Source organism: Quercus lobata, chromosome 7 (genome assembly GCF_001633185.2).
Source record: "Quercus lobata isolate SW786 chromosome 7, ValleyOak3.0 Primary Assembly, whole genome shotgun sequence".
NCBI lineage: Eukaryota > Viridiplantae > Streptophyta > Magnoliopsida > Fagales > Fagaceae > Quercus > Quercus lobata.
In genome coordinates, this window is record NC_044910.1 from 20,135,306 (window position 1) to 20,146,859 (window position 11,554).

Here is an 11,554-nt window from a genome sequence, read left to right on the forward strand (position 1 = left end):
GGAAGATGATGGAACTCCTGTGGTGAATGGTTCACACTTAAGCATAGATCCAGGTCAGCAAAGAGGCTCCACTAGTCAGAAATTTCAAGCTCAGTTGGATGATATAGATGTGGAGTTAGGACTTTTTGATGGTGGGAAGGAAAATGGGAAGGGTGCTCAGGATCGTATGGTTAGTGGTGTGGGAGATCGGATGTCAGCAAGGTTGGTGAAGAATTTTCCTATCCAATCTGTACCAGATAGTGTCTCTTCTACACAAAGATTGGAGCTATGGTCTTTGAAGTGCACAAGGGAGGATTTAAGTGAGGAATAGGAACTTATGAATGTTAGTTGAAAGAAACAGGCTATTGTTTTCCAAAATCAAACGGTGGAGGTTGATGCTCAACCCCGCCGACAGCCATGAAAATCTTAGCTTGGAACTGCAGGGAGCTTGGGAACCGGCGTGCAGTTCAAGAGCTTGTCGATATTGTGCAAGCACAAGATCCCATGATTGTGTTTTTATCAGAAACATGGTCATCTAATGAGCATATGAAATGGGTAAGAGATGGATTTAGTTTGATGGTTACTTTACGATACCTGTTAATGATAGGGGTGGTGGTTTAGCTCTTTTGTGGAAGGCAGGGATTGATGTATGGGTGGATAGTTTTTTGAATTACCACATAGATTCTATTGTGCATGGTGGTTCGGTGAATGCATGGAGATTTACTGGGTTCTATGGAGAGCCTGATACAGGTCGGCGAAGTGAGGGTTGGAATATGTTACGAATGCTTAGTTCTAAACCGCAGCTTCCATGGTGTTGTTTGGGAGATTTTACTGAGTTGCTTGAAGTGCACGAGAAGAAAGGAGGGGTACCTCGGGCTTATTCTTTGATGCAAAATTTTCGTGATGCATTGGACCATTGTGGGTTTGTTGACTTAGGGTTTTATGGATTGGAATTCACTTGGCATGGTAGGCGAAGGGGGGAGTGGATATGGGAGAGATTGGATAGGGGAGTTGCAAATTATGAGTGGTTGACCCGGTTTCCTACAGGTAAGGTAAAGCATCTAAATTGCTTTACATCAGATCATAGGCCAATTCTTCTGTCCTTGGATGGTAATAGTGAGTTCCAAAAGCGTAGGAAGCCCTTTCGATTTGAAGCAATGTGGATTTCAGATCTTGAGTGTAAAGAGGTGGTGAAAAGGGCTTGGGATTGTGCTCCTAATGGTACTCCCATGTTCGTTGCTACTGCAAAACTGAGGAGGTGTAAGAACTGACTGAAGTCCTGGAGTCGGGATCACTTTGGCAATGTGAAACAGTAGATTAAGCATGCAAAGGACCAACTGTGGCATGCTGAAGAAGTTTCGGTTAGAACTAGGGAGCATGAGGATGTTGTGCGGTTAAAGAAGGAATTGAATACTTTATATGATAAAGAGGAGAAGATGTGGCAACAACGGTCCAGGATTCAATGGTTGAAGCATGGTGATCAAAATACAAAGTTCTTTCATGGTATCGCTACTCAAAGGAAGAGGAAGAATTTTATTAAGGGTTTGCGTGATGGGAATGGAGTTTGGCAGGAAAATGAGGAAGTATTTTTGGCTCTCCTTAATGATTTTTATACTCATCTCTTTACTTCTTCCAATCCATAGGATTTTGACAAGGTTTTTGATGGGGTTGAAGCTATGGTAATCGAGACTATGAGAGCTGATTTGGAGAGGCCTTTTAGTAGTGAGGAGGTGGGATTGGCAATTAAGGAAATGGCTCCCCTTAAAGCCCCTGGTCCGGATGGTATGCCGCCCTTATTTTATCAAACTTATTGGACTGATATAGGTATGGATGTTGCTCAAACTGTTTTATCTTGTTTAAACTCGAGGTCTATTCTTAGGTCTATAAACCATACCTTTATTATTCTGATTCCTAAAGTCCAAAATCCTGAAAGGGTTTCAGATTTTAGACCCATAAGTTTGTGCAATGTGATTTATAAGATCATTAGTAAAGTGATTGCCAATCGCCTTAAGCCTTTGCTTAATTCCATTATTTCTGAGACCCAAAGTGCCTTCATTGCTGATAGATTGATCACTGATAATATTTTAATTGCATTTGAATCTTTGTATCATATGAAGAATAGTTGTACATGGAAGAAAGGTTTTATGGCTATGAAATTAGATATGAGCAAGGCTTATGACTGGGTGAAATGGGTGTTTCTGGAAAAAATTCTTATCAAGATGGGATTCCCGCTCACTTGGGTGACTTTGATTATGGAGTGTGTTACCACTGTATCATATTCTATTCTCGTGAATGGTGAGCCAAAGGGTATGATAGTCCTTTCTAGAGGTCTAAGATAGGGAGATCCCCTTTCCCCTTATTTGTTCCTTTTTTGTGCTAAGGGGTTGAATGCTCTTTTACGGAATGCTGCAACAAAAGGAGATATGCACGGCTTCTCAATTTGTAGATCTGGGCCTAAATTAACTCATCTATTTTTTGCAGATGATTGCTTAATCTTTTTCAGGTCTACTTTAGAAGAGTACAATAAAATTCAAGAGCTACTGGCTTATTATGAGGTAGCTTCGGGTCAAGTGATTAATAAGGAGAAAACCACTCTTTACTTTAGTAGAAACACAGATAAAGGAACCCAGGAAGCTATAAAAGTGGCCCTTAATGTCCTGGCTATTAGACATTATGAGAAATATTTGGGCTTACCTTCTTTTGTTGGAAGAAATAGGACGGCATGTTTTACTCAAATAAAGGAAAGGATATGGGGTTGTATGCAAGGTTGGAAGGAAAAGTTGTTGTCTCAAGCAGGGCGGGAGGTTATGATTAAGGCAGTGGTCCAATCTATTTTAGTCTACTCGATGAGTGTGTTCAAGCTTCTGGTGAGTCTTTGCAAGGATATTGAAGCCATGATTCGAAAGTTTTGGTGGGGTAATGGTGATGCGAAGAAAATTCATTGGGTTAAATGGAGTTCATTATGCTCTTCAAAATGAATTGGAGGTATGGGGTTTCGAGATTTCCAAAAGTTTAATAATGCTTTGTTGGCTAAATAGGTGTGGCGTCTTATTCATCATCGTGACTCCCTTCTTTTTAAAGTGTTTAGTGCAAAGTACTTTCCGAATGGTAATATTCTTGAGGCTCTAGTTCATCCTAGATGTTCCTATGCTTGGCGAAGTATTTTACAAGCTCGGGGTGTTATTGAGAAAGGGGCAATTTGGAGGGTTGGTAATGGGCAATTGATTGATGTATGGCAACATAGGTGGCTACCTAATTTGAACCACATTAAGATCATATCTCCAAAAGCTAGTTCCTTAGTTCAACGGGTTTGTGATTTGTTCCTCCCTGACACAAGAATTTGGGACTCGAGTCACTTGGAGAGTTGTTTTCTTCCATGGGAGGCAGATATGGTGCGACAGATTCAAGTTTGTAAGGAGGGGGTTGAAGATACTCTGATTTGGCCTCTGACTAATGATGGTGACTATAGTGTTAGGAGTGCTTACTGTATGCTTGGCTCTGCTGAAGCTCTTCTCATGTTGAGCTCATCATCTCATGACAATAATGGTGTGGTTTGGAAGCAGATATGGAAGATTTGAACTCCTAATAAGATCCGGCATTTCATTTGGCATGCTGCAAAGGACTCATTGCCCACAAAGCAGAACTTACAAGCACGACACCTCCCTATTAATCAGGTGTGTGATGGTTGTGGTGACCACATAGAGATGACTTTGCACAGCCTTTGGCTTTGTGATCAAGCGCGCTCGGTATGGATGTCAATCCGGGAGTTTCATTCATTAGTTTTGAAGAAGTTCCGAACTTTCTTTGAGCTATTGGAGGAGTTGTTTAGTGGGGGGTTGAGTTTCCGAATAGCTTTATTTGCCACAGTGGCTTGGTGTTTATGGCAACGTTGAAATCAGTTGCAGGAACATCAACATGTTTGGCCGTTGCATGAACTAGGTGACAGAGTAAGGGAGCTGGTGGTAGAGTATTGGGACGTGCATTCTGAGGTGTGTTGTGTGCCAAATCCTCATCCTAGGGTGTGTTAGTCTCCTCCGCTTGAAGAATGATACAAAGCCAACTTTAATGCTGCTTTTTCGAAAGATTCAGGTGTAGCTGCGATTGGTGTTGTTTACCGAGATTTTTCTGGGCAAGTCATTGCGACATTATGTCAGAATTTGGGTCAGGTCCAGTCGGTTGAGATGACGGAGGCTTTGGCAGCTCGGAGGGCAGTGAATTTTGCAAGGGATTTGAGCTTGTTTAATATCATAGTTGAAGGTGACTGCTTTCAAGTTATTAAGGGTTTGCAGCGAGTAGGCCCTTGTAATTTGTTGTTTGGTCATATCATTGATGAGACTACTAAGTGTTTGGGTCAGATGTTGAGAGGGTGTATGTTTCAACATGTTAGGCAGGAAGGGAATAGATTAGCTCATAGTTTAGCTAAAAAAGCAGTTTTATCTGCCGATACTAAGATCTAGGTAGAAGCTCTACCTGAGGAGGTTGCTTATGTTTTTCAGTCAGATCTGTCCTAAGTTTTTGGTTGTTTCTTTGTAGTTGATTCATTAATAAAATCCTCGCTTACCTTTTTCTCAAAAAAGGAAAAAAAAATTATAGTTATAAGAAGTCATTAGTGCTAATTTGAATTTATTATTTAATTTTTTTTTTTTATTCACGTGTAACAACTAATGCAATATGTTATTGTGAATTTGTTATAAAAATATTGTTAAAATATAAGTCTCGTTTGTTACACGTTTATTCTCCCACACATATTCTCTGTTTAAGCGAATAGCATTTGCATAGCATCTCCAAACTCTCAACGACCTCATGGCTTCAGAATCAGAAACCAGCGTTGGCAATCAAATCCAAATCCAAAGGCCTTCTCCTTCTCTCCCTCAGCCACAACCACTCCAAGACAGAGTAGCCATCGTGACTGGGTCCGCCCGCGGAATTGGGCAAGCCATCGCACTCCACTTGGGCTCTCTCGGCGCTAAACTTGTTATCAACCACACCTCCTCCAACTCAACCCATGAAGCTGAACTCGTAGCCTCCCAGATCAACAACTCATTATCCTCTTCTCTCAACAACAACAACACCCCACGAGCCATTACGGTCCGTGCCGACGTGTCCGACCCAACCCAGGTCAAGTCCCTCTTCAACAAAGCCGAGGAGGCATTCAACTCCCCTGTTTATATCCTGGTCAATTCTGCTGGAATCAATGATTCTAAGTACCCAACTATTGCTAACACTTCTCTCGAGGATTTTGATAATATCTTCAGGTATTCTTTTCAACTATTTGTTTTTTTTTTTTTGTTTTTTTTGAGAAGTACTTGTTTTTCTTATTAGTAGTGTTAAGGATTTGTCTTTTTAAATTAAGATAACTACAATTTTAGTGAAAATTATTCATATGAAAAAAAAAATATATATATATATATATATATTAGTTATTATGTATGTGTAGTTGGGCTCTTATTCTAAAATCTTGGGTCCATTCTCTTCTATAAGTTTAGCTAGCCTCGTTCAAATAGTAACTATCTAATTCAAAAATTTAACAAAAATAATAAAAACATTCACAATAGTGATTATATTCTAATAAAAAAAAAATTATTTTATCACCAAAGAATCAAAAAAATCATGTGTTATTGGAGAAGTTAAAACTAAATTTTTTACAACTACAATAAACTGATATTTATACTAGTTAACTGTAGCAAGTTGTTAAAAGTAAAATATAATATTTTATTAAGATTATGTCTCTTCCTTTAATTAAAAAACTCAAATTCTTTTTCTGCCTTTATTATTTTAATGAGTTGTTTATACTATTTTAAATGAAGTGATAAAAAAAAAAATAAAACATTTGATATTGAATGTATTGTAGAGTGGGGTAGTAAAATAGATAAAATACATTTTTGAAATGTTAAAAGTTAAAATTTTTTGCACCGCCCAAAAAAATAAAAAGATCCTAACGAGCCTAGTATTAAAAAAAAAACATTATTTTGTTTTTGTTTTTGTCTTTGTTGGTAAATGATTGTATCTTAATGTATTTAAAAACAAAGATTTTGAGTATTTATAATTTTTTAATACTACATGGATGCTTATCTGATTTTTTTTTTTCCCTTTATACTCCGGCCCTGCTAACTTAAAATCTTGATTCTGTCGTTGTGTATATGTATCCCTGAATCAGTAGCATCTTTTGTATTTACTTATACATAATGTTATGCAAGATGGCACGAAGACTACAATTGGATATCAAACTTTAGGCATAAGTTAGTGGGTACCTAAAAAACTACTTGTGTTATTTATTTTTGATGACATTAACACCATCTTTTTCTTTTTAAATTCATATATACATTTTTTTTAATTAAGTTGTGCGCAACCTGGATCTAATTGGTAGAATAAAATTCAATGAAAATAGGCAATACACTATATTGTGTCGACTATAGATCCTTAACAAATCTAGAAACACAATAGTTTTCATATTTTTAAGAAAACTTACCGTGATTGATGTAAAATAAAATAATGTTAGTGTTAATTCAAGAAAGTGCTTTGTTCTAAAGTTTAATCACAATGGATCATATTAAAACTCGTGAAGAAAATTTGTGTTCCTAACATTATTTTTATTGAAATCATACGTGTAGAATAAATGAATTGATTACGGATGCAAATTATGTAACTAAATCATGGATGTATACACTGTAGCCCACTAATTTTTGTATTGATTCAAACCCACACAAATGCCTATCAAATAAATGGGATTCAATTAAAACGCAAGTGCTATTGATTTTTATTATCTATATATATTATTATTATTATATATATAAAACCGAAACCTTTGAAACTCCCACAATTTTTCACATCATCATTTTAATTTAAAAAAATTTTAATTTTTAAAACTAAATAGTGAGAGAGTCCTAACAGGAGTCTCTTTTTATATATATATATATATATATATATATATAAAAGACAAAATCTTTGAAAACCCTAAAGCAATCTCCTCTGTCCGTCTCCACTAAGAGAGAACTAAGAGAGAAAACCCTAAGTTTCAATTTCTTTGGTACGCTTGCTATTGCTTTTTCTCTTTTTTGTGAATTAGTTTTTTTTGCTTTTGTTTTGTATGGAGTAGTACTTTACAATATATAGTATAACTACAAGTATTGTAGTAAGTTTGCTAACTTTTTGTGTGGTTCAAAGATGCTATATTTTATATTATTTTAGATTATATAACCTTAAGCTTTACCTTATGGAGACGTACGTACAAGTTTTCAATTCCTTTTGTGTGGATATTTTTTCACAGTTGTGGAGTAAGGTATATATACTATATGTTATCTTATGTCTTCTTTTATGGTGTCATGCTTCTTTGTTTATTAATTAAAGATTATGTTGGAAGCCTATATTATTTGCACCTTCAAAGTGTTCGACAATGTTTGAACCAAATTTTTCATCAATTAGGAAGAATTGGATTAAAAAAAACAATGCTTTCCATCCTTACTGAAATTGTCTCGCAATAATGACTTTTTTTTTTATTTTTTTATTTTTATAATTTGTAGGTTCTGAATGTTTTGATTTTTAATTTTATTTTCTTTTGAAAGTTTGACCATCTAAATTTTTGGGTTAAATTTTTTGCAATATTTGAAACAGTTTAGCAAATTTCAACTGTTATAACTATGGATTATTCTCTTGAAGGTAACCTATCTTGCTCTTATATTTCTCTATTTAGTAGTCATATATATATTTTTTTGTTTCAATAATTTCTAGGCAGTGCCAGTAAATTTTCTGATTTTTTTTCCCCTTTCGAACGTTTTAACATCAAAACTTTTTAGTTATTTTTGTTTCAATATCTAAATTTGGCTTATTCATCAAATTATAACTCAAAAAGATAGGAGCAATTCACGCAATAGTATAGTTTCATAATCAATTTAAAATTTTATAAAATTATTTTAGTCTATTATAAATAGGTAAGTTCCCGTGCGTTGCACGGGTTTCCGACTAATTATTATTATTTTTAAACCTTATAAAGTCTGCATGCGAATGCGATTCTTGTAGCGTCAATGCTAGAAGGGCATTCTTATGCTGTAAAGAAGCAGCAAACCGTGTCAAACGTGGTGGTGGGGGTCGAATTATACTATTATCAACATCTTTGGTGGGTGCATTAAAGCCAGGAGCCGCGGCATACACAGCATCAAAGGCTGCAGTGGAGACCATGACCAAGATACTAGCAAAGGAGCTCAAAGGGACTAGAATTACTGCCAATTGTGTGGCGCCAGGGCCAATTGCCACTGAGCTCTTTTTTACTGGGAAGTCTGAGGAATATGTGAAGAGGGTTATTGAGGAAAGCCCATTCGGTAGGCTCGGTGAGACTGAGGAAGTGGCACCTCTTGTCGGGTTTTTGGCTACTGATGCCAGTGAGTGGGTTAATGGCCAAGTTATTCGTGTTAATGGTGGCTATGTTTAACATAAAATATTTAGCTGCAATTTTAAGCTATGTTCTTAAGGGGGTGGTTTGGGTCCAATATCCAGTGGTATTGGACCCGTTGAGATGGTGACATGTGTCTAATGCCAGATTGTAATTATCATTACATATCTCTTTATGGGTTTTGTGTATTTCATTTTGCTTTTACTATACCATTTTGGAATTACTTCTAGATGATACACAATTCACTGGCTAATAATTTTGGCAAGCCAATTGAATATACACAATGTTGAAGTGGAAAGTGATTCCAAAAATTGCATTGATGTAATCAAAGCTCTCAAGCAGCCGTATACCCTGGAGACGGCTTAATTTTGCAGATAAAGTCTAAACTCTTGCAGTGCATTTCAGTTTATTAGATGTTAGTTGGTCAATCGTGATTGTAAAAAGGCTGCTCATGTTTTGACTAGAGAGGCTCATAAGAACTCAGTATCTGGTTTTTTTGATGAAGCATCTGCCTCATTGTGTTTAGCCGAAGTTATTGTAGGGAACGTTGCTTCTTAGTTCTTTCTTTTGCTGCAATAAAACTGTCTTTCATATAAAAAGAAAAAGAAAAAAAAGAAGATGCACAAATTCTTGTCACAAAACAACCAAAGATATTCCGGCAATCACAAATAAATACCTTGATCAAAAAATTTAAGAGCAAAGTTTAGAACAATATCATTAAAAAAACTAAATAATCATGTATTAGCGTTGTCCTTATGTTGATTTGTGCATCACGAAGTGATTAACTTAATGCAAACGGATTTATTGACTCATTACCCATATTAACAAATCAACAATTCTAGATTGAGGTTGGGTTGGGTTGGGTTGATTTGGCAAAAGAAGAAGCTAATTTGGGTTGATGCTGAGTTGATTTGATTGAGGAAGCAACAGATCTAGGTTCATTCAACCAATTGTCTAGAGTAAGGGTGTTTTAAAGTGTATGTATGTGTGTGATGTGTCTATATAATTTGGACTCAATACATACATTACTTTTTTATCTATCAATAATTTTTTTTTGCACAAGATTTATTATAAAAATGTTGTGGATGTAGCATTACTTCAAAAATAATTCTAGCCACCTAAATATAATCCTTAACCCCTAAAAAAAAAGCTTAAATAACATCGATAAACATTAGTCCAAATAAAACAAAAATAACCCAAACAAAAACAAGATTTGATCAAACAACAAGAAGTGAACAAATTATTCAACAAAAAGCCTATTCAAAAACAAAAATATAAAAATCCATAATCATTCAAATGTGTAACTGGTTCACACATTCAATAAAAATAATCCATAATTTTGTTTTTCCTTAAAAAAATATGGTACCAATAGAAATACTATGTTTGTGAGTTCTCCTTGATGGTAACAGCAGATATACTTTCTTTGACTTTGTAGTCGCAACAATTTTGCTCCCTTAGAGCACTCCCATCAGGTGTGCCAAATGCCAAATATTTGGCATATTTGACACACCAAACACAAAAACAAGCCCTCATCAGCCGTTCTAAATCTCAAAAAATTTGGAACATGTCTACAGTACCGTCTCAAATATGAGACGGTACGGATAAAAATGCCATACACTGCTTGACTTTATTTAATTCGTTTTTTCTCTCTCCTCTCCATCATTTGTCTCTCTCCGTCTCTCCATCTGCAACCCATCTCTCTCTCTCTCTCTCTTTGTCTGGCATTCTCGCCGCGCCGTCTTGCGACGCCGATCTCACCACGCCTAGAGACAGAGACTGCCCAGGCTCGCCACTGATCATTGACCCACTTTGCGACGAAGAGGAACTCCAATGTGAAGGACACGGTGGCCGGATGTGAAAACTTCCATTAGCGACGGCGACGGAGACGATTGTCCTGATCTGATTGTTGCTCAGGTAACAAACACTGAAGGAGGAGAGAAAAAAAAAAAAAGGGTTTGTGCCGATTCAATTTATGATTTTAGTGTAAATTGTAATTAATTTTATAATTGATTTGGTGGATTTGGGATGTGGTTTGTTTAATTGGGGTTTGGATGGGGGGGGGATCTCTGGTTGTGTTTTTTTTTTTTTTCTGAGGGTTTGTGCCAGTCGATGTTTTTTTTTTTTTTGGAGGGTTTGTGTGTGCGTGGGGTTATGTTTGTGGTTTTTTTTTTTTTTTTTTTTTTGGCGGTGGTGGTTGGTGATGATGATGATGATAGTGATAGGGATAGGGAGGAGGAGGTAATATATTATTTTAATGTGTAGTAAATATTATTTTAATGTATAGAATTGAAGTATAGAACATTTGATAAATGGTATGTTGTAAAATGATGTGTTAAAATGATAAAGTGGATTTTTGGTGTGTCAAAATGACATTTTTTTGAGAGACCTAATGAGAATGCTCTTAGCAACTCAACTTTCAATTATAGCTAATATTATCTCTCTTTCTCTTCTCTATTATCATTTCATATTCTCTTTCACTTTATTACTCTCAATATTTTCAATTCTCACTGTTATGTTATTGTGTTTTTCTCTTTTTCTTTTTGTTAATATGAAGAAATTGTAATACTTCATATATTTGCGTTTTTTTTTGTTTTTTTTTTTGGGTGACACTTACAAATATTACTCTTCGTGACATTAGTTTGACTACAATATATCTAAGATATTAACTTTGTCCGGTTCTTGAAATATTTGTGACAGTTGATCTACCGACTAAATTAGTATCTAAAAACAAGTTGTTTCCAAAACGTTCTTTGCGTTGAAAATACAACCATCAGAATAACTACTATTTTATTTTTTATTTTTTGCTAGAAGTCTATAACTACTATTGACTACGTATCTGACGTGCTTTGCTAGGAAGCTAACTCCAACTCTCTCAAAAATAAATAAATAAAAACAAATGGAGGAAAAGTTGGACTTGGATTTTTTTTTTGGTAAAAGGATTTGGATTTTGTTTTTGCTAGGCAGCTATACGGTATCCAGGATTCCAGGGACACTCTCAAAAATAAATAAATATAAACAAATGGAGGAAAAGTTGGGCTTGGATTTTTATTTTTATTTTTGTTAGGGAATACTGCATAAAGCTTTATTAAATGTGTGTTTGGATACCACTTATTTGCTGAAAATTAAAAACTTATTATTGAAAACACTGTAACAAAATAATTTTTAAATGTGTAAATAGTGTTGTGTGAC

At 35.5% G+C, this 11,554-nt stretch overlaps 2 protein-coding genes across 2 annotated transcripts; both read left to right on the forward strand.

Moving 5' to 3' along the window:
- Positions 1 to 396: 396 nt before the first annotated feature.
- On the forward strand, positions 397 to 3,557 carry LOC115951733. The gene is made up of 7 exons (XM_031068883.1): positions 397 to 534; positions 615 to 1,239; positions 1,336 to 1,562; positions 1,623 to 1,761; positions 1,897 to 2,286; positions 2,461 to 2,846; positions 3,018 to 3,557. The coding sequence occupies exons 1-7, from the start codon at positions 397 to 399 to the stop codon at positions 3,555 to 3,557; spliced, it is 2,445 nt and encodes an 814-aa protein (XP_030924743.1).
- A 1,154-nt stretch (positions 3,558 to 4,711) lies between these two features.
- LOC115952399 (NADPH-dependent aldehyde reductase-like protein, chloroplastic) lies at positions 4,712 to 8,540 on the forward strand. Its single transcript, XM_031069571.1, has 2 exons — positions 4,712 to 5,234; positions 7,996 to 8,540. Exons 1-2 carry the CDS (start codon positions 4,783 to 4,785, stop codon positions 8,402 to 8,404), a joined length of 861 nt encoding a protein of 286 aa, XP_030925431.1. The 5' UTR covers positions 4,712 to 4,782; the 3' UTR covers positions 8,405 to 8,540.
- The last annotated feature ends 3,014 nt before the right edge of the window (positions 8,541 to 11,554 follow it).